This window comes from Amphiprion ocellaris, chromosome 17 (assembly GCF_022539595.1).
Source record: "Amphiprion ocellaris isolate individual 3 ecotype Okinawa chromosome 17, ASM2253959v1, whole genome shotgun sequence".
NCBI classification, from domain to species: Eukaryota; Metazoa; Chordata; class Actinopteri; family Pomacentridae; genus Amphiprion; species Amphiprion ocellaris.
In genome coordinates, this window is record NC_072782.1 from 9,758,940 (window position 1) to 9,782,564 (window position 23,625).

General features: G+C 40.9%; 1 protein-coding gene across 9 annotated transcripts in view; it reads left to right on the forward strand.

The window, feature by feature from the left end:
- Positions 1-20,110, forward strand: part of rgs3a (regulator of G protein signaling 3a) — a 164,073-nt gene extending 143,963 nt beyond the window's left edge. For 7 of the 9 annotated variants that reach the window (XM_023287277.3, XM_023287280.3, XM_055019248.1 and 4 more), the window contains 5 exons: positions 5,371-5,441; positions 15,307-15,408; positions 16,540-16,601; positions 17,617-17,783; positions 17,878-20,110. In XM_023287277.3, the coding sequence (XP_023143045.2) occupies positions 5,371-5,441; positions 15,307-15,408; positions 16,540-16,601; positions 17,617-17,783; positions 17,878-18,078 (603 nt within the window). In that variant the 3' untranslated portion in view covers positions 18,079-20,110. Of the gene's footprint in view, positions 1-5,370; positions 5,442-10,724; positions 10,875-14,626; positions 14,997-15,306; positions 15,409-16,539; positions 16,602-17,616; positions 17,784-17,877 lie in introns of those variants that run through there. The other 2 variants (XM_023287288.3, XM_035955848.2) reach the window with 2 other exon arrangements.
- Positions 20,111-23,625: the final 3,515 nt, after the last annotated feature.

A 23,625-nucleotide genomic window follows, 5' to 3' on the forward strand; every position in this document is an offset into this window, starting at 1 on the left:
ACTGCCTCCAAAGACACGTGTGGCCAGTTAAACCTGTATTTGTGTATCTGTGCAACCATCGCACAACCTTTAACAGTGTGTCAACATCTGCATCCAATGCCTCGGGGGCCTGTATCGTTGTGTGATCTTTGGCAAATCCTGTGTTCTCTTACTGTCTTCAGTGGGGCATGTGAGCAGTGCATGAGCACGCACACACAAACACACACCAAGGTTATTTTTAGAAAAGACTTTTTTATGCTCCACTGACCATTGCCAGGCAGTCAAGTAGATTGTGTTGTGTGTCCTTTGTGTGGGGGGCCAGTCTGGGGTCTGGCTGCCAGAAACAACACAAGGAAAAAGAAAAACTTTCGTATGAACTTGTAAAGCTGTTATTATGGAAACAACACAACCATGTCTAGAAGTAGAGCAAACTCAAAAATATCTTGTGTGCAAGGCCATAAATCATAAAGCAAAAATTAAGCTTAATAATCGTTGATTGTTTATCTCTCAAAAAGTGAAACGGAAATGGAACCAACATGTACAACAAGGACCCACAGGTGTTACCAAAACTGGAAGAAAATGTTAACTCCACATACTATAGATATTTTACTACTTACATTTTTAATTTGCATCATTCTTGTCTCCTATTTGTTCTGCATAAACACAGCCTGCAGTTCAACCCAGTTCAGTAAAACAGCCCCTAAAATCACTAACGACTTCCCTTTTTGCACTGATGAGTGCAGATTTTTGTAGTTTTCTAGAGAATCTGTTGTGAGCAAGCAATTTATTTGGAGAATTCTTATTTAAGACATATAGAATAATGTGATTTTGACAAAATATCATGATTTTAAACCTAGGTTTGGTTACATTTTCCACTGGAACAACACATCACAGATGAGTACTTTAGGGACCTTCATTAAATTAAAAAAAGCAACAATTCTTTTAGGTTTTGACTGATGAATTGTGTAATTTATGTGATTTTTAAAAAAGATAACATACCTTTCAAACCTGCCGCTGAGGTATGGGGTTCAGAAGCTTAATACAAAAATTTAAGGCAATATTTGAGGATTGCACTAGCAAGCATAGCTTAAATAAGTAGCTAATGAATATAAAAAGTACAGCTAATACACTTACTTCCTGCCGGTAGCCCACTTTGAAAAGATGCAGACGCTGTAACTCTCCTTGCCTGTAGATGGCGCACATAAACAGAATTATAATATAACTGCAGTTCTCATGGGTGAGCAGGTTGGACAGAAACTGCAGGTCTAGAAGGCAGTAAGTTTTTACAATTGGACTAATTCTGTAATAATACATTTCACTGTGGGGTTAGGTCAGCAGCACAATGCCCTTATGAAAGTGTTTGAGTGTGGTTCATTTATAGCATAGATAATGTATCTATCCCCTCATGCCCTAAAACTATTTCCTATTAGAAGCTAGTATTCAGGCTGGCAGGTGGTGATTTGTTGAAGCCCATAATGACCCTTCTCAGGTTGAATTTAATCACTGTGTTCCTGTAGATTGCACGCTCACCCTCATAAATGGAAATTAAAAGGAAGCTAGAAGGCCATTTTTAGTCTGTATGAAATTATGGTGTTGTACTTAAAAGACACTCCTCCCTTTAACAGACTTTCCACTGACAAGATGCAGTCATGCATCTTGATTTGTGGTTCTGCTATCAGGAGCAGACAGGAGGTTTGGCAGCGAGTGTACAGAGGTGAAGAGTAAAAGCCTTTTAACTTTAGGTCTTTCAGGTCTCAGAAGATAATTTTTTATTTTATGATCTATCTTTAGCCATAGCCTTTTTACTGCTCCAGCTTGAATGCCATCTGCAGATGTGTTTAGGAATAGGTGCAGATTTGTTCAAGCAGTTTGCATACAGTTGTATGGAGAGTCCCAGTTGCAGCAAGAAACCGCACATACGTACGTAGTTCCTTGCGTGTGCATCCATGTGAATGTCAGCTGGAACATAGCAGTCTGGTGTGAATGAGCATGTAGCGTGTACATGCATGCAGCTCCTTGAACAGAGGCTGACCTGACATCAGGACAAGTGTCTCTGAAGAGGGTAATGTCTGTGTCTTTTTCCAATTGTTTTCAGTAGTTTCCAGGGAAAGCCTGACTGACAGCTTCATAGGGACTAGGACTCACCTGTTGTGCTCTTTCCTATGAGATAAGTGATTAAATATTGATATCTCTCATGAAAATCAGTGCTTTAATCTCTGCAAAAAAAAAACAAAAAACAGTGGTGGTGTGTGCAGCTGATTTTGGAAGGATGATTTCATTTCTCAGTAGAACTAGAGGATATGGATGGATGATAGATAGATGGATAGATGGATAGATAGGTAGATAGATAGATAGATAGATGGATGGATGGATGGATGGATGGATGGATGGATGGATGGATGGATGGATGGATGGATGGATGGATGGATGGATGGATGGATAGATAGATAGATAGATAGATAGATAGATAGATAGATAGATAGATAGATAGATAGATAGATAGATAGATAGATAGATAGATAGATAGATAGATAGATAGATAGATGGATAGATGGATAAATAGATAGATAGATAGATAGATAGATAGATAGATAGATAGATAGATAGATAGATAGATAGATAGATACTTTATTAATCCCGAGGGAAATTCAAGTGTTCAGCAGCTTACATATAACAGAAATAACAAAAAAGATAAGACAGGCTGGTTATTAACTTTAACATTAAAGGCTAGCATATACTCTGAAAAACCTGCTGCACAATACTACATATATATAAAAGGCTGACTGTCATATCAGAGTATATTATTAGATATTTTAGATTTGGTGGCTGGTTTAAATTAGTGTGAGACATTTAACACAGCAATGCCATTTTGTGAACCGAAAGTAACATTGTTCTAATGTCCACATTACTATTATTTTCACATTTTATATATGTAAATATCTTCTAAAAAAAAACCCAAAAGACATCATTTTGACAGGATTACATTAGATATACAATGTTGACTTGCACACAGTATATACTGAGTCGTTTTAAAGTCATGCAAACAGACAGGGAAGGCAATCTTCTTTCCACATCCACACACAGCGGACAGTTTGACAGGCCTTTGTTCCTGTCAAACAGCAGCTCCAAGTGTATTTTTGTTTCTGCTTTTAGCTGGCACTTATTTTTAGGCAGCTCCTACATAACACACACTCACTCACCTTTCACACTCAGCTGTGAATTCGGTCCAAAAGCTTGGAGTGCATCAGTGTACACTTCCTACAATGACAACCTCAATCTCAGTTGGAGAGGGGAGTTATGAAAGAAAAGAATGTAGCAGAGAGTCGCTTTCCCTAATCAGGGCTTTGAGGGGACAAATCTATTCACATGCACTGGAAACAGCAAGATAATCAAGCTGTTATCAATCAAAGAGGCTGAACGAGCTAAAGTCTGTGATATCAAAAGAGGTTAAAGGGCGTTAACATATTGTAGTCACCCTTACTGGCTGCAACATGGTCTAATTTACAACTCTGGCATGAGCAGTTTCAGTGATGTTCTGATGACAGAAACCTGAGGAGAAATTTTAAAAACTGCCCAAACATAGATGTTGGAACAATTTTGGAGTAATATGGATGACTTTGGTGAAATACCCAAGGTACAAAATGACTGTATTCCTGTCTAAAAGAGGTAGATCTGTGAATCAACCTCAGGCAAATCAACATAATTTTAGAACAGAATGAAACTTGGATGCACTGAGAATCACACTTCTGTTGTCTTTAACCAATAGGAGCTATTGTAAGCAGCTAAGATGTGTGAAAAAAGTCTGTCAGCTTCACAAGGGGAAGAATGATCATAGAAACAGTTAACATTCTATTCTTACCTCTTCAAATTAATGAAGAAGTAATTCGCTTTTTTTTCGTCGTCTTTGCAGGTGTCTGTCACTGAAATATCTCATTACACATGATATAATGAACAGGTTCGACAACAATGCAAATGCACAACAGGATATTAGTTTCGGCAGCTGGTGCATGTCGGGTGGCTCCAGATGGATGGATGCATAACTCAGGAAATGTTTGCTCGTGAGGCGCAGCATTATTGTTTAAATACAATAATAGCATCACAAACACAATGCGACCATTCCTGCAGTAAGCACACACTGCTGGACAAGGCATCCTCACATGCACTTCAATATATGCTTATTGAAGAAATGCATTTTCAGCCTCCAGTCTTTGCACCTAGTGTTTGAGTAGCTGAAACCTGCACTCATTTTTTTTTAACTTTAGAAGATGGTGAGATTCCAAGCTACACATTTAAGAGTGCTCCTCTTAAAATGTATCTTGTCACTCAGTATGTGACTATTAAGAATGTGTAACTGCCTCAACTGATGGAAAACAGCAGCTGTGGTCAGCTTGAAGTCATTCAGTTACTATGGAATAATAATTGAGGTAATAGTAAATATGTATAGCTATCTTACTGCACTGCTGGAGGAATTTTTAGGCTTCACTTCAAATGACTGAGCCCAAGCTGCTGTTCTCCTTCTACAAGGAGACTACAAACTTTACAACCAGCTTTAGAGCCCACAGAGTGCTTTTGGTCACTTCAACCTCACAACAACACCTTGAAGAAATGAAGGCCGGCCAAAACGACGTCCTCCCTTTGCAAATAGTGTCCTCACTCTCAAGGTTGAAACTCAGATTGTCTCCCACGAAGCCAGAAAACACACACCATGTGTTAGCAGCTGTGTCCAGTATCTAGCTCGGATTCAACTGTGTGTTGCCGTAATACAATGGCTCATTATTCAGAGCTTCACACACACACACACACACACACACACACACACACACATACAATGGGGCAGCTTCAGGCCATCAGATTAGTGGAGATTGACCCCATCCCCACCTTGAAGCAACTTCCTTTTTTTCCTCTTAACCAATCAAAATGGTGGGTTGGCAAAAAAAAGTGTAATGTGAAACCGGGGGTCTTGGCTCAACACTTCAATCCTAGGGCACAGCTGGAGGCCAACAGAAACAACAGCTGTAGTCTTTCACACTCTCTCACTCTCGCAGGCTCTTCTTACTTTGTTGTGCCCAGACACACCGTTTACAATCACCATCCGCTGCCTACACACTCAGTTTTTCCTGAGCAAGACACGGACAAACACCTCAGAGAGCTTTGTGGGATTTACAGTGCGGACTGCTGCTTTGGATTAATCATTTTGGTGGCTGGCTTTGTGTGTTACAGACTGGACTAGTCTCTGTGTAGCCCACTAAGGACTCACTATAGCCTACAGGCCAACTAGACTGCTGTTGGAGGTGGACAAAGTTAGCTACAGAACCTGCATGTGGCTACAAGGCCCTCTTTCTGTGTGGAGGGTGGATGATGCAGTGTGTCCTCTCCTTCCTCTCCCCTCAGCTGAGCTCCGGATCCCCCTGTAGCTGCGAGGTCGGCCCCGAAGGCACGAAGAAGAAGAAATCCAAGAACCTGTGAGTACTCAAGTGAGAAATCGATCTGTGTTTGCCTTCTATGGTCAATTTCACTCACACCGGCTTGTCTTTTAAAAGTTTTAAGCAATGAAATGACTTGTTATTGTCTTCAAATGTGGATTTCAATCAGTGATCCAGTAAGGTTTGGATTTTAGGTAAAACTTAAGGAAGAGGAGGAATGAGGATGACAGTAAGTGACAAGCCTTTCATAGTTCTGACAAACCATTTTCAGTGATCAGTCAGTCATTTTCATGCTAATTTAATCAGCAGTGTGTATTCTGCAAAATGGTAACAATTTCACACCCCGATTTAACATCCATTGTTGCGAGCTGATTTTCTTGCGTCCAAACAAATGGTGAATAATAATGACGTCTTTTTATTGCAGCTCAGTGGGGGTTGATTGAGACATCAGGACATAAAGTGACAACTTGTTAGCACGGGTGTGATTTGATTAATGGGCTGTTAGGACGTATCCACACTAGCATGAGCATCTCCTTTTTAAATTGAACGTAGACGCATATGGGCTTATTTTACATGTTATTTTTGACTGTAAATGTGGCCAATTAATCTTACTTTTTTAATACACGAGTGTCTTACAGACTTAATGTGACAGTATAAGTTAAAATTAATCATCTAATACTGGTCATCAGCTTGTTAATTAAGTGGTAAATGATGTGTGTGCCACTGAGGTGTGCCGTTACCATATGTGTGTTTCACCCCCTCATTGTGGCGAGAAGGAAGGTTTGCGAGTGTTTGCTTGAGTGTATTTTTGTGTGACTGATGTGTGTCTCAACGCCTCACTGATTCATCAGCTGCTCACTCTCCTCTCCATCAAGATGAAAGAACATTTCTTGCGTTGTGGGCAATAAAACTGTCCTTGGGCCTGATAGCGCCACATTCTCCTGCTCAGACTGGTTTTTGTGCTGTTTAGTTAAACACCAGATTAAGTGATTAAAATTCCACAAGTTTTTTTTTTTTTTGGGAGTATGCTGCCTTTTTTATCAGCTGTTGCAAACTTTATTTGCTTTTATCAAACATGAATACAAAGAATACAGATTAAACTGTAGAGATAAGATTATTTCTTTCATTTTAAAGTCATAATATTACTTAGACTTCCAAATCGGTGATTGATTTGTCATCACTTTTGGACATGGATGTGCAAAAAACTGCTTTAATTTAGTAACATCAAACAGGATTGATTGAGTTGAGTCATTCTCATTGCATTTTCAAGAAAAACGGAAGTGTTTGATTTAATGTGACTAACTTGGTACACAGAACAAACAGTGATAACTCGGTAATGTGTGCCTTACAGTGGGCACAGCAGCTCCACTTTATAGAATGTCACAGGTCAGACCTCGCAAACATTGATTTGCTTGATAACAGTGACTAAACACACCTTCCTTATCAGGTTAGCTCATCTGATAGTACACATCGCTCTCTTCACCTGGAGGATGACAGTTTTTGTGTAATGAGATACAGTCGTACATGGTATTTGCTGATAATGCAACTTAATGCAAATCAGACTTGTGTTTATTGTGGCACATGTGAGGTGGGACTTAATGTCTACAAAAAATGTAGTTTCAGACTTGAAGATTGTCACACAAGCTACTTATATATGTTCTGAATATCGTCTAAAATGTGATGCAGTTATATGGATTAGAAAATCTGGTTAACAGATTTTTATTGTGCTCTGATTCTAGATGTAGATTTTCTTTTGAACATGAATATTATACTGGTCCCTATGTGTTTTTGGCCTGCACAAGAGCATCTGTACTGTAGTTGTGACACCGATCAAGGCTGCATGATGGAAACTGTTTGTCTTCTGTTGATAAATTGTCTCCATCACTGATGCAACTCTCATCTGTCATCATTAGTCAATTTAAAAAGAGTGACTCACGAGCATGATGGAAACTCTACATATTTACACACTGAGCTCCTATATTTACATTCCTCTTTTCCATCAAATCCCCAATGTCACAAGTCTGTTGTCACTCATGCAGCTTTTTCTATTGTTCCGTGTTTTTTCACCCATTTCCAGCCTTTTTTCATTATAACATGCTATAAACCAGTCACAGGGGCAATATGTGCTCATTCATAATAAGCTACGCAAATAAACGTGCTCTCAACACAATATCTTTCTGTCAAACTCAGAGGAATACATATGCAATATGTTGGCACTATAGATTGGAATCTCAGGCTTTTCCTATACAACTGAGGATGAAGGAAATTAAATTATTTCCGCCAGATGTAGGTTACTGATATACAGGGTAACGTATAGAGAGAGCCACTGGAGCAAGTAGATGAACATCCGTGAATAGAAAAAGTAGTATATCTGACAAGGCCAAATCATGCTGAGATGTAGCCATTTATAGCTTAAAGAATGTACTCTCTGGCTCTTGGTTTTGTGATTTTTGGACTATCTAGGTTTAAGTGGTTGTAGCTGTAGATCTGATTTCTATTCTTCTCAGTTATAGTCAAGTTTTTGCACATTGTGTTCCTGTCATGTACATCTTATCTGGACAAACACTGGTACCTTTATACTGTATGTACACTATAGTGTACTTTTAAAGGGTGAAGTGCAGTTTTTGTTTTGCTTTCAGAGAGAAGTGAAATACCATCTTTAAAAAGGAGAAATGGGTTAGAAGACTGGGTTGGAACATCTCTGAAAAGGCATGGCTTGTGGGGTGCTCCCATTCAGCGGTGGTCCGAGGAGACAGAGTGTTGGGGGATGTGCCAGAAGAAGTCCGATCCACAGTGGCTCTAACTCGCAGCTTACAGGCTTAAAGTATCTGCAGCTAACATCTTGGTGCTAGATACCACAGTGCACCTTCAGAGGTCTTGTAGAGTCCATGTTTTGGCCGGTCAGTGCTGTTTGTGTTGCATTTAAAGGACCAACTGCATATTAGGTAAGGGTGGTCAGTGGAATCTGTGTAAATGTGAACGCCCTGTACTAGCATAGTGAATTCATTGTTTTCCTCAACACAAATAAGACATAAGTAAAATCTTCTGTTTCTTAGGTATTGCTTTCTATCTTTTTGCTTTCTCTGTGCACTGTCTCACATTTTCTCACACCTCTTTCCCTCTTTACCTCCTCTCCTTGATGCACATTTCACTTCCTGTGTTTAGTTTTCTGCATCCAGCACAGCTGTTTTCCTGGGATTGTCCACATTATCTCCGCCTCGCCTCCCTTCGTTTATCACCTTTTGTTTTGTTAGTCCAGGTGTTCTGCTTCCTCAAGCAATGGATCCCTACATGGCTACACTCCATTTTTCTACATTTGGTGGTTTCCGGCAAGTGGCAATAAAGCAACAAACCTACAGCACAACAATTAGTGCACTACAGTAGACTAGAAGAAAAAAATGTGTGTGTGTATATATATATATATATATATATATATATATATATATATATATATATATATATATATATATATATATATATATATATATATATATATATATGAAGAAATGTGAGCTTGTTAACAAATTATTCTTCATATGCAACAATGATAGATATTTGATTCAACTGTTTTTCACTTTGAGTGCATTTACTACCATAGCAAACATGAAAATACTCAGAGGATTGGTTTCCTAATAACTCAGTGGTTGGAATTGGCGACTTCAGTTCAAAAAGAGAGGAAACACAGACAGATGGAGAGGGCACGAGAGGACCGAAACAAATCGCTCTACTAGGTGTTGATTAGAAACACAGCGCAAATGACCATCTGTGTGTTCCTGTTTCTGTACTGGACATATGTGAAGTATACATACTGTAAATGTATACTGAAGGCATGGTCTTGCCAGCATTCATAGATGGAGGGAAGTGCGATTGACAGTGTGGTACTGATTATGTGCCCTTTTCTGTGGTGTGAAAGTTGGCCAAGGTAATTGTTCGTTGTGCAGTTGACGCACTGTGCACTGACCCTGTTATGGAATAATTGTTGAGATTATGTGAACCACTGGACGCACTGCTGTGATGAAAAGTCTCCATCATCCATGTTGTGGTTGTTTTTTTTTCATGTCCTGATATAACCCTTGGACATCTGATAGAGGTTTACATGGCTGAGAAATTCACTTCCAGTCCATTAAAGTGATGAAGTCACTTGGAAATCCACTTGTCTCTGACTGAAACTGCGTTCATAGGCACTGTGAGAGGCTGATGGGAGTTGTACTGGAGATACTTGCGTCATAATTGCATCATTTTGATTTGTGCTTGCGTGTCAAATTTCAGTCAGTGATACCACTGCCACAATACTGAACATTTTTATTACATATTATCAGCCAGTAGTGTGCTTTATGAGAGCTCTAAGAACATTGTCGGATTACACACATTTTTCCTTGTCAAAACTTTCATTACCAGCAGTACAACTGTTATCTAATACCTCCATATTTTTTACACTATTATATGAGGGTCTTTCAAAAAGTCCTTGGCCTGACATGGAAACAAGGTTTATAACTCCCATTTTGGGGCAGAACTGTACACTATAAAGCCTTATATCACCACAAAAACTTAAATGTTTGAAGGAATCAAAGTAAAAAAAAAAAAGAGGAACTCTTTGAGCTGTTTCTGCAGTACAATGCGTCCCTCCACTCACTACAGGTGGCAGAAGCAGCCAAATGTGGTTTTGAACCATTGCCCATTCACCTTACTCACCCGACCTGCACCATCTGACTTCTGTTTCCAAAACTGAAATCCTACTCACATGGTCGCCATTTTCAGAGTGATGATGAGGTCATGCATGCAGCTGAGGAGTACCTGGAGAGGTGACCTTCTTCTGCGAAGGGACATCGAAGCTTGAACATCAGTGGGCCAAATGTATTGACTTTAATCTTTGCAGTTTTCAGCCCCAACTGCAAAGATTCATTAGCCACTGTAGCCTCATGCTAACAAGCACCCAGTGCAGGGAAACTATGAAAGTGATAATATGATGTCTTGTTAGCTTGGACGGATCATGTGCGCTTCAGTAAAAAGCAACTGGATTTTTCTACATGGTTCTTGACACACATCTCATTCAAGAGACTTGAAGAAAATGTACGAACTTTCAAGAGAAGTCCAGTTGCTTTTTGCTGAAGCTCTTATGATGACATGGATCATCTACACAGACAGACCATTACAATAGTCAAGTAAAAAAAAGATGCTCAAAATAACAACTTTTATCTCATCTTAGCCTTTCCAGACCCCTCGTAAAAGGAATCTGTCCTCTAAACACTGCATGTGGATTGGGTGAGCCCAGGGTCCGCCTTCTCCAGACCCCCACGACTATATAAAGCTCCACCAGAGCCTCTCAGGGTTAGAGGAATGTGATTGCCAAACAAACCCCAGGGCCTTGACCACCAGCACTCTTAACAAACGCTTACATGCAGTACATGCTGCGTTCGTGCTGGCACCCATGTTCCACACTATGGTCGATTTCTCAGAGAAATACCTGGAAAGGTAAGAGCGAGGCAGTGGAAGACGTGTGTGGATTCATTTGCCGTTTGAATTCTTGTTGTCAAACATCAGAAGGGAGAGAGTGAGAAAAGCGTGGGTAGGGGCTACTTTACATCCCTCGGGAATCGTTTCTCTTAGGTTGGTAGGAGCTATCTGACCTCTACATGGATCTCATTTGACAGTCGCAGTGAGGGAGAAGAATCCCTCCTGAGGCTGAAGTGCTGAAACTATTTTGGAGGGAGCAGCTTTAACTTCTAACTTGAGGCTGTCCCTTTTTCTTATTATACGCAGCCTGGATTTCAGGAATAGGATTGCTCATGTGGTCTTTGTGGCTAGGAAGGTGAGTTTGCTCAGAAATAGAGCTCTTTTTTTAGTCTTGATTGACGGAGACTATGGATGTAATGGTGTTATATTTATGGACAAAATTGAGGACAATTCCCTTTTTCATCGTTCTTCTAGGAATAATGCAGAGTGACTTTCTCTTGGCTATGATGCACTTTTGAAATTTCTGTTTCTCTTGCTTATTGTGTTGTTGAATATGCTTTGCTTTGCTGTGTTTTTGGATCTGTCACTACTTATTACTGCTTTGTCTGTTTTGTCTTGTTCTGATATATTTTTAAACTGAGCTTAAAAAGTGTTAATATTGTCCAAAGTGTTACAGACACGCTGACACAACCCTTGACCCATTATAGTCGCACAGACGCAGACACACAAACAGGCTCACACGCCGGCACAGTGTTGTTTGCGTGTCATGTCCTGCATTCGCTTCACAGGAACACAGCCTTCTGTCAATAGAGTGGTAGAGGGGCTGACAGCGAGGGTTGCTCACCGTGGGGCTGCGTTGCTGTACCCCAGATCTCGCAGGTCAGGCTTAACAAAGGGAGAACTCCTGTTATTGTGAGAAACAAAGCCTCATGTAGTGTAACCGAAAAGCAGCGTGAAGTGGGCCAGTGGATTTGGCTTGTGCTTGTGTGGTACATTGTGATCTGCAGTATGTCTGTCTGCAGCTCTCCCCATGCGCTAGCAGAGCCTTTCCCTGGGAGTGCGGCCTACTTTTCAGAACACCAGGAATAGCCAGTGGGGTGCTATTAGTGCGACTAATGTGAGCCAAGCAAAGAGGGAATAAAAGAGCATGGAAACCTGCATATAATTGCAGAGCGAAAGACCTCTTGCTCCTTCACTCAAGCACATAAAGTGTTCCCTCTTGTGCAGACACAAGCGGAGACTCAGGTGCGTGTACACAGTAAGCTGCAGACGTTTGACAAGCCGTGTGCGGTCTGCTTGTCGAGCAGTGGAGCAGAAATGTGGGGCTTGTTAGATCAAAGATCATCCTAATTTGATAATCTTTGACAGAGCATGTGTCAGTCTGGTGGATCAAGTTAAGTAAAGGCATGGAGGGTGAGACATACCTTATGGTATAGGGCTGGTGGGCTGGAGAGATTCAGTGAAGAGGAAAAAAGAGGCAACTTGGTACTCAAAGCACAACAACTTGTTTTTATGTATCATTTTGTGCAGTATCAGGAATCTTAACTCAAGACATTTAATCATGACACTCCATTTACCCTGTGCTTTTTGTACCTTGGCTCTTTATGTGCTATAGCTCTTCTCGTAGCCTCACTTTATTTTGCTTTTTAATGTCAAGAATAGCAGATCTTGTTGGCATGATGAGTGTGTAGTATCCGTAACTGTACGTTGCATTCATTTTACTTCCTGTTTTAATATTTACAGGAGGTTTTATGAGCTTTTTTCTTTGTTGAGTAATCAGTTATAGCTGAGTAGATGATTTTGTGCATCTGGAGACTTAACTGTAACCTTCACTGCTGGAAACAAAATGCTTAATATTCTGCTTTTGCCAACACTGAGAAAGCAGGAGTCTAGCCCCTTCAAGTTTAAATTAATGTCTACTTCCACTGAGCAAATAATCATACAAGCGGTTTCGTTTGTGGCTGCAGCAGTTGTGTTGCCATTCAGGGAGAAACTCAGGGAGAGACCTTACACCTCCAGCACTACAATGAAGTGTTACTGCAGTCAGCTTTTCCACTGTGTATTGATGTAAATCAGCTATCTACATACACATCACTTGTTTCCAATAACAATGTCCGTGTTATAGTTGAGTTTCTGAAAATAGACGGGACGCTAATTTATGGGGTGATGTAAGCCGCTGGTGTTTGCAGTATCCAATGACACCCACATGGTGGCAGGAGAGAAACATCCATTTCCCTTAAAGTGACTGTTGTTATGACATCATTGTCACATCATTCCCACATGGACTCAGCTTGTATAAAGCCAGACATAAATAATAAAGCTTCTTTTGTCAGGCCAAGAAAACATTTTCCAGCCTCTATAAAATACTTCTTGTCCTCATAAGACAGAGGCTTTCTTTTAGTTAACACATGCACGGCTCAAATCTTAATTGCCTCGAGCGCCCAACCTAAAAATAGAACAATCTAATAAATCCTCCTCTGATGTTATGAGTTTATTTAACAGCAAGAGAGTGTTTTATTTCAGTAATAATGTCCTTCAGGCTTGCAAGCATGAGTTGTTCACAGGGATGCTGCACCCTGTTGTTTCCATGAACCAGAGGCCTGCATTCTGTTCAGCATCTGGATTTGAGCTTGTTTCACGCGGGGCACTTGTGTTATTTCAATCAATGGATGAGTCATCTCTCCACCACTGACGGTGTGTCAATGTTTAGATATCCCTTGAAGAAATTCTCATCTGTTATCTGGCCTCTGGGAAGAAAAAAATAGCTCTCACGTGGCTTTTTCTATTTGTCACACCAGAGGCTTTTACTTTCTTATTAGGTTTTTGAGTAACTCATGAGGCACTTTCTCTCTTCTGAATCTGACTAATTCTTCCACAAAATAGTTCTTTTCTGCAGCCTAGCCTTCCCCCCCTTAAACCCAAACACGCCTGAATCAATCTACCTACAAAGCGGCACTCATCCTGATTTTAAAGGAGCTATTTAGCTGCTGCTTGCCACAGCTGACACACTCAGGATGTGTCATGTGCATGGGCATGTTTCTACCTTTTCTGTGCTACAGCCGTTTGGAAAAACTCGCACCGACAGCTGACTGTGTTCTCTGTTCGGTTCGACTGCCACGCTGTGTGTGACCACCTCACTTTTTACGCATGCATAAATTATCCCTCTCCCACACACTAACGCTGGTGAGGACTCGGAGTTTTCCGACACCTGCGAATGGCATGAAAGCCTGAGTGAAGTGGGCATGAGTTGGCACAGGTGCAGAGGGGGTTCTTTGAAATGGTGGTACAATGGTGTTCTGTCATGATCAGGGATACGTGTTCATGTAGAATATCTGTGCTAGTCTGCAGTTGTGTGTTCCTGTGCCCTCCTGCCATGTTCGAATGATAAGCGTCTCTAACTGGAAGCCTTGTTTCTTAATTTGGGGTGTACATGCTCTCCTGGGGGCTGTGGATTGGCAGTGGGACAGCTTGCAGTGATTAGGGCCAGCCGGCGCATAACGCTGCGCTGCATTATTAGCAGGCCAGTCAATCCACAGTGGAAATCAAAAGCAGGGACTCAGGAAATGGGTGTTGAGTGAGGTCACATCCCAACGAGGCAGCACGTGCTCCAGGTCGGGAAAAGCCAGGACACGCACCATGGGATTATGGGAATGCGCAGGATTCTGCTGGAGCCCATGGGTACCGAGGGGGGCTGGCGTATTACCCTATCTGAGATTCAATGTGGCGCATGTGCAGCAGGGCGACTCGGCGCGTTGGGTGGTGGGAGAAAGGTGAAACAGGTGAGGTGGGTGGTCAGGAGGATTTTTGGGATGCTGCTTTCCGGAGGGGAAGCAGCAGAGGAGTGAGGATGTCACTGTGCCCTGTCGCCTCTGCCCTGGGTCAGCTCCCTCTCAGCAACCCCTCTAGGCACATGGAGAATGGCGTGATGAAACAGAGGAGTGAGGACTGAGTCTCTCTCCTCCTTCTCTGCCACATTCGCTTAGTCCCTGCCGAGGAACCTGCCAGGGACACATCTAGAGGAAAGACTGTCAGAGATAATAGATTGACAACTGACGGGGCGCGAGGAAAAGGAGATTGACTTCTGCCTTTTTGGAGAATTCTAAACCCATCATACCACCATACCCGGCTGAAGACTATAATGTACACAACGTGACATTTATGTTCAACTTTTCTGGCATTTATTGGTTTGATTTTTATGTGGATTGGATTTACAGCGCTGAAGAGCTTAATTGGTGACTCTATGCCTTGGATTGTTTCTCATGTGGACTCTGGACTTGGATACTCAACTTTCTTCCCATCTCCTTTTTTTTTGTCTTCCTTCTCAATCTACTTTCTCTTTCGTCTTTATTCCATTTCACCCCAAATTCCCCCTTCATCCATCTCTATTCACAAACCTCTCTTCCTTTCTCTTTCCTTCTTTCTTTCCCTCCGCTACCTTTCCTTCACTCAGGGCCAAAGACATGAAGAATCGGCTGGCTTTCCTGCGGAGGAGGAATGAATCCCCAGGAAGCAACCCAGCCAGCAAGTTAGACAAATCTATGAAGTCAGTCAAGTAAGTGGCCACTTCCTGACAGCAGCGTGTGCATGTGGGTGTGAGCGAGGCTGGTTTCTGGATCTTGCCACAGCTGGTGATGACCTGGTCCTGGAAGACAGACATGTGGGCAGTAGGAGAGATGGGAGTGTTCTTCTAGTGTGGCATTAATAAAATGAATGAGAGGATGTGTGACTAAGACGGCAAGCCAGAGGCAGGGATAAAGTAATGTTTGAAAGCAGCGTATTTTTTTTATATATATCTATAAAATGTAGTCTTTAAATTAATAGACTCTCGTTAAATATAATAGGAAATTAGACAAAGTTGTGCGAAATATGAGCAGCCGTTATTTATATACTTTCTTTTAATAAAAGATGATTTAAGAAAAATTAATCACAATACAGTTTGATTTACTTAATATTAAAAATATCAATGCTATAAGCAATTATGAAGATGTTTTCCTTACATGTTAACGGGAAATCTAGTGGTGTATTTTATCAAGAGCATATCTAGTCTACTTATACACAGCTTTGTATGTAAATAAACCATCATCTAAAAGACAAATGCAAGATAAAGTGTATTTTAAGTGATCTGTCAGAATAGATGTTTGAGTATCCCCTGAAACTAAATCAAAAGGTGCAAAAAAATATTGAAATTGTCAATAGTGCTGCCCAGAATCACAACAAAAGCCGGTTATGTCACATCAGGCCTCAGATGTGGATTGCAGCGAGTGTGAGACGGGCACCGCTTCAAAAGCCACACTTCATTGCAGGGTATAGAAAGGATGGGAGGCAGCAGGGGGCAGACAGACACCAGTAGGAGTAGGAGGGCTCTAAACCCGATACTGAATCCCGATTGGCCCGCCTTAAGCCCCTCCTCCTCCCGCCTTCTAACTTGCATTGAATGGGACTATAAGAGCCCCCCCCCCCACCATAGTGAGGCAGACAGACTCATGGCTCACAGTGTTGCAACCATTCATAAGGTAGAGAGACCAGCAACAGACTAGAGTGGAAGGAAGCAGTGCAGAGGAATCGTCCGGCTCCACATTTCCACTCTCCTACCCAGCATAGAGCAAGTCCTGCGGATGGGTCACACAATGAGAAACCTGGCTGAAATGGGCTTGTTAAAGAACCGCTCTGCTTTCATCTGCAGGCCCACCCCAGAAGAGGCACTCAAATGGGGGGACTCACTTGACAAGCTGCTGGCACACAAATGTAAGTTACTTTTAAGTCCTTTTTGTTATTTTGTTGCGTTTCCTTTTGACTCAACACAAAGAAAAATCATCTGATTTCTGCGTTGAACAGTGCAATGTGGTTGTAGATGGTGGGAATACCGAATAGTGCATGTTTGAGGTGTTGGGGGAGGGTGGTGAGCACTGAAAATATGCTTGTACTGATATGTGGATTACACACACACACACACACACACACACACACACACACACACACACATACATACAGTGCTTATATGTGTGGACAGCTTGCAGCAAGTTTCCCTAATCCCAACGGACAGACCCCATGATTTACACAGCAAGATGAAGTGTGACTAAAACAGGCAGCCTGCAAGTGTGTTACTATTTCTGTTTTCCACGATTCATCTTCCACACTTCGGCCCCAATTCTTTCTCAGGACAGAAAGCTGATGCAAAGCCAGCGCTGCATCTGTTCCTCATTCGCCTTTTTGTTGGCCTCTTTATTCTCCCTCTTCTCCTTATTCCTTCTCCTCCACGTCTTACCTCACTCCTGCTTGCCAGAATGAGGTAAGAGATGACTGCCTTGCGTTTGGCGCTGCTTATCAGCGTGGGTGATTCATGGGAACGGAAAGGTGCAGACAGGAGCAGTGGGTGGACACGGCTTCCTGCTATTCTCTCCCCTGGATGCCTTCTTCCTCAAATCATTAACTGGACCGAAACTCAAAAAGCCCAAAGTGCCAGACTTAGCCTCTTTTCCTCTTTACACCCAGTCATCTCTTTGTTCATTCATGTGCACAAGGGGCTGCATAACTGTCATGCTAAATATTAAGGAATTATAGAGTCAGCGGGGTGATGTCACTTAAAAGACTTGAATATGTGCTGCGGTGTGTTTTTTCGCTTTATTCCAACCACATGACTCAAAAGGCCCCGTCACGCAGAGCTATTTTAGGCACTGAAACTCCAAGGAGTGCTTCAGCCGTGAGGGTTGCCATGGCACTTTAGTCAACTCTCCTCTTGTTTATTCTCCTCCTCCCTCAGATGGCCTGGCAGCGTTCAGAGCTTTCCTGCGCACAGAGTTCAGCGAGGAGAATCTGGAATTCTGGCTAGCATGCGAGGAATACAAGAAGATCAAGTCGCAGTCCAAGATGGCCTCCAAAGCCAAGAAAATCTTTGCAGAATACATCGCCATCCAGTCTTGTAAAGAGGTGAGTGAGAGTGGATGTGACTCATATGGATAGTAGAGAAAATTGCTTCAAAACCACGCTGTGCACTCACTTATTTCCTCCTGTTCCCCTGCAGGTAAACCTGGATTCCTACACTAGAGATCACACTAAGGACAACCTGCAGAATGTGACACGCTCCTGCTTTGACCTAGCACAGAGGCGGATATACGGGCTGATGGAGAAGGACTCATACCCTCGCTTCCTGCGCTCAGAACTCTATTTGGACTTAATCAACCAAAAAAAGCCCAGCTCCACTTCGACTTCATCTTCATCATAAGAGATGAAACAAACAAAAAAAATATATATATATATATAAGGAGAAGAGAAAGATGATGAAAGAAAAAAAGGGGCAGACTTGAAAAAAACACATAGTGGGTGGTATGTGAGCTTCTTTGTTTGCCTTTTTCATTTTTTTTGTGTCTTGTCATCCTGTTCGCTATTATTTCTCGTTGTTATGGTGTGAGAGGACGCGGCAAAGCTATGGCACTGCAAAGGAATGTAGTTTACACAGTTACCAGGTGGATGGATGAATGGATGGACTGGTGAATGGATGGATGGATGATGCTAAAAATAACAGATTCCCATGAGCAAGGGCTGGAGCAGGAGCTGGACGCTTGTCTGATCACTGTTTTTTATAGTTTTGGGTTTTTTTTGGTTTAAGTCTCTTGTCAGGAAAAAAAACAAACATTTGTTGTGTTTTTTTTTGTCCAGTTGTACTGGAGAAAAAGAGGGGTTGCATCAAAAACCCTGCAGACATGAAGACAGTCCGGTACTGTTTTGTCACTTTTTTCCTTTATTTCTATTGAGACTCTCCCTCCTTTTTCCTCCACCGCGTTCTCTGTGAAGCGACTTCAAAACTGTTGGTACTTTTTCTTCGTGGTTTTTCATCAGACTCCAAACTTTGCGATGGAAGAGGGGAGGAAAAAAACGAGATGATGTCTGAATGAAAACTACCGTTCTGGCTGTATTTCGCACGCATCTGTTAAACCCTGCATTCACGCACAGCTTCTATAAATGGCTTTCACCTTATTCAGACTGTGGGAAGATACTGTGAGCGTTCGACAGGGACACGAACGGAGACAGAGCCGGACAAAGAACATAAATGTATGAATAACAGACGGACTGGAGCTGTGACAGAACACAGGCGTGTGTCACATTAAAAGACGTGAAAAGTCGCAGTCGAAGCCAGAGATGGAAAAAAAAAGACGACTTGCTTCCTGTCTCCGAAGACTGTTTACAACGAGGAATGAAAACTGAAGAAGAAAAAGAGGAAAAAAAGTGTTCCGTGCAGCCAAAATTTCCTTTAACATTGTAGCTCATTCTGGACTAATTGAGGAAGCATTCTCAGGACATTGCTATGGCAGGTTAAAGCTTGGTTATTTTCTTCTCCACTCTTTTTGTTTTTCTACACACTCACTGTTTATTTGTAAACGCGTTAGGATTCCAACCTGCACTCCCTTGTTCTACTGAGCAATGCACGAGAGGTTGCTCGTTTCGTAGTCAGAGAAAAAGAGAAAATGCTTCGTGTGTACAAATGTTTGCCTATTTATTTAGATTAACTTGGTGGATGCTTCTACAGACACCCTCACGTCCTCCAGAGCACTCAGCTAAACGCTCTCACTTTCCTCTTAACCACCAAACAGGTCCAATGCTGTCCTGAACTTTAAGTGCAATATTTTCTTTTTTTTTAAATTCTTATTTTATTATTATGTTTGGTTTTGTTCATTTATTTGGATAATTTTTTGGATTTTTAACGGGGAAGGCAGAACAGCTTGAGCTCTGTATTAACTTTATTTGTTAAGAGAAAAATACTTAGAGCTATAAGGTTGACTTACAAACGTAAAAACTTTCAAGAAGCATAAGTAGTTTAATGAATTTTAAGCAAGTGATTCTAACTGTGTGTTACCCCCCCTAGCAGCAGGCAGCCGGGGGTTGGGGCGTTATGGTTGTAAATATAATTCTTTAAGAAAACTATGTGATAACACATTAAAAACAAACAAAAAACAAGAAGCCAATAGGTCTCTGCTGGTGATGAATGTGGGACCCAGCTGTATCTATGTAAATATGAGAGACTCAAAACTATAAGATGACATGTATTGTTAAAACAAACAAAAGAAATAGGTGCAGGGGCAGGTACAATCTGCTCTGTTCCCAGGTCATACACTGCTTGTAAGGAGTTTTCTGAAATGCATTTTATCATTTTCACTGTTTACAATTCAAAATGCATCTCCTATGATAGCAAGTGAAAACAGTAGAGTACATTTGGTGTCATTGCTAATGATAAATAAACCAACCAACTGATGAAGTAAGATGCCTTGTCTTTGGATTTGTCCTTGCGTATTGAGCACAAACATAACAAGACTGATGAGCTCCCACACATTAGTTACACATAACACAGATACTTGGAAATGCACTTTTTTTTTGCAGAGAGATGAGAAGATTAACATCACTCTCATGTCTGCTAAATATGAAGCTAAAACCAGCACATGATCAGATTAGCTTAGCATAAAGGCTGGGAACATTTAACCTGGCTAACCACTAGCTTCTCATTACATATAAGTTAAAATGTCTCATTTGAAGTGTAAAAAGGTGCTTTTATGGGCTGTTTTGTGTTTCTCTACAGGCACCTACAAAAGCCAAAACTTTGGTTTTTGTTTGGCTAATACAAAAAAAGACATACAAGGCAAATTAATGATTGTAGGAGGTGCTTATAAGCAGATTTTATGTTTAAAAAATTGGACTGAGCTGACTCTTTTGCTTCTAATTTAGCCTGCAGACACAAGTGTGGTGTTAGTTTTCTTATTTCTCAAGTGAGTGCATTTCCCAACGTGTCGAACAATTCTTTAAATAACCTTAGATTGAGGTTTATTACAACTTGGGTCTTGGTTTTATGGCTTTAACTATTATTCCTGTTGGTAATAATAACACTGAACATGCCAAGGTACAAATTACACATTACAGGTTCATGGTTCAAACGTGTCTCCCGTGTGGGTACGGTGTTATTATAGTAACCAATGGGAAAACTGGAGAAAAATACAAAAATCAGGTCCCAGTTGTTAAATTTAAACGCTCTGTTTTTTCAATACAGTGCCTATTAGCTCTCACATAAACTAACAAATGAGTTTGTTTTCATACTTTGAGGATGCAGCAGAGCAGCATGTGAGACGGAGGCACAGAAAAACAAGACTAGCCTCGACCCCAGCTGTCTTGTTTTCTGAAAAGAGGAGCATGTAACTGTGACAGGGGTCGAGTTTTGGCCTGAATGTTGGGGGGGAATGAGAGGAAACAGTTGGAAGTCTACGAGTGTGTGTGTGTGTGTGTAGTGTGTAGTGTGTGTTTGTCTGTGTTTGGGGGGTTGATTAGTCTGACGTGGTGCTGGAGACAGTAGTAACAGCACCTAATCTTCTTTACCAGCTGCCATCTGTTTTGACAGACACAGTTTCTTTTTTTGTCCCAAAAGCGTTTCCTCTCTGTCTCGCTCCCCATCGACCGTCTCTTTGTCTTGAGAACCCACGCTCGTATTTCTTTTACATCTCATCTTTTATGCCGTACAATGGTCCCGCTCTTGAGCTTGGTTACTTTGCCAAATCCTTTTGTTTAAGTTTCCTTCCTCTCTGACATTTGTGTAAACCACATCCAGCGTCTGTCATTGTTTTCAAATTCAGCTGTCACGTGAGCCTCCAAAAACACCAACTCACATTTCCTGCCCAGATCTCTCTGTCCTGCTATTTCAAACATGGCTGTCAGCGTTTCCTCCTCTTGACAGTTTCTTATCCGACATTCTTGTTCAGGAAAAATTTGTCTCCAGGATATTGCATGAGAGCGAGTTAGTTGTTGGGTCTCCAGCCCTCATAGTGCACATACTCTATGATTAGAATTTCAAAAAACCGAAGCCTAAAGGCATTTTGATGGTGTTGCTTCTGACTGCAGTCACATTTAAAAGCATAGTTTGGTGCTCTTTAACTGAAAGGTGAGAAGATCAATACCAACCTCATATCTGTCCATTAAGTATGAAACCGGAGCCATGAGGCAATTAGCTTAGGTAACTCCAAAGTTCAGAAGCAGGGAGAAAAACTGTGCCAAGCCAAGAAACAGTTCCAGCACAACTCCCAATACAAGCACAACTCACACATTAAACAGATGTGATATAAAGTTTGTAAGCTTTAGATGTGCTGGCAAGTTTTTAAAGACTCCCTCTGGTCAAAGTCAAGTTTTTTACCTTGTCGACCTTTTTTATATTCTGGAAGAAACATCCTGAGCAAAACAAGCAGTCAATGCTGAAGCAGAGCATGTGCAACCTTTAAACAGCAGTGTACCAATAAGAGTTTCAAAAACACAGATTCAGACTTCTGGGGTTTTACGTAGCAAATCTAAAGATCTAGTATCCTGTGAATTTGCACGATGTGCCTTTCCATGCGCTATTGTTCTTCAAAATTGGATTCCAGAAAGTTCTCATGATGTAACACTGACACACTGAGATGAGTTTTAAGGATTTAATAAATGACCAAAGAAAGATCTGGAGCCTGGACAGAGCCAGGCTAGCTGTAACCCCATGTATTAAGTCTTTATGCTAAGCTACAGCTAACAGCCTGCTAACTCCAGCTTCATGTTTAACCAACAGATATGAGAGTGGTATCAAACTTTTCCTCTCAATCCCAGCAGTAAAGTTAAACTATTCTTTTGAATGCCAGTTATAGCCCTTCCCTTTGAGCATTTTTATTCTATGAGAGCAGATATCTGGGCCAACTGTGGGACTTTTTGTAACATAGTTGACAGGTATCATAGTTGACATTTTTGCTGTTTTCAGGCCTAAAATCAACATGGCCACCTCTAACCAAACAGCACATGGCATTTTTACAGAAAGATTCTTCTAAAATATTATATATACAGTTGAGTAAATTTGAAATTGAAAGTTATTTCTAAAGATATTGTAGTATCATGTGGAGCAGGTCATGTGATCTGGAATTAACTCGCTTCCTTTAGAGGTGTCAGCTAAGATAACTTAGCTGAAAGTTATTTTATTCAGACACAGATACAATTTCTTATTTTCCATCTAAAATTTGATATATTGCCAAAAAGGAAATATCTGTCATGATTATCTCAACTTAATAGAAAGAACACAATCAAAACAAATTTTGATTAAGCTCATTTTATTATTGTTTAGCTAATTCGAAGGTGGTTGTTATTAAATATGGACAATTATTTAGTTGACATTTTAGTGATATCCAGTCATTTTTTTATTAATAAGTGATTGTTTCCATAAATAATTCTGGAATTTGTAAAGACATGATCATAATGAACACAAAAAAACAGTTTGTTTTACTTTTAACAAAAATGTATACAAGATATATTCCATGGACTTCAAAAATCCTTCAATTATATATTGACCCATCTAAAACTTAGTGTGTAGTAGGACTACAGTGGATTTGGCAATTATTGCTATAAAGATTTTTAGTTGCATATTAGCATTTTTACATTAAATTGATATATTCTTATTGCAAAATGCAAACTATAAAATAATAATTATACATCATCTGTAGGTTATAATTCAGCGTTTGTTTTCACTCTGTTTTTGTACATTCTAACCAGTGAAGGAAAACCAGGAACACATCAGCTTAGAAGACCCATAACATGCCGTCACGCTGGATTCAGTGGAGCTTGTCCTCTTGTCTCCCATCTATTTGTGCTGCAGTCGAGGGGCTTAAGCCTTGATTAATCCTTAATTCTCAGATCAGCCTATCCTTTCAACTCTTGGCAGGTTTACAAAAGAAACATCACATCTCTCCAGCTGCCCTCGCTGACTCAGTGGTCTCCTCAATCCTGG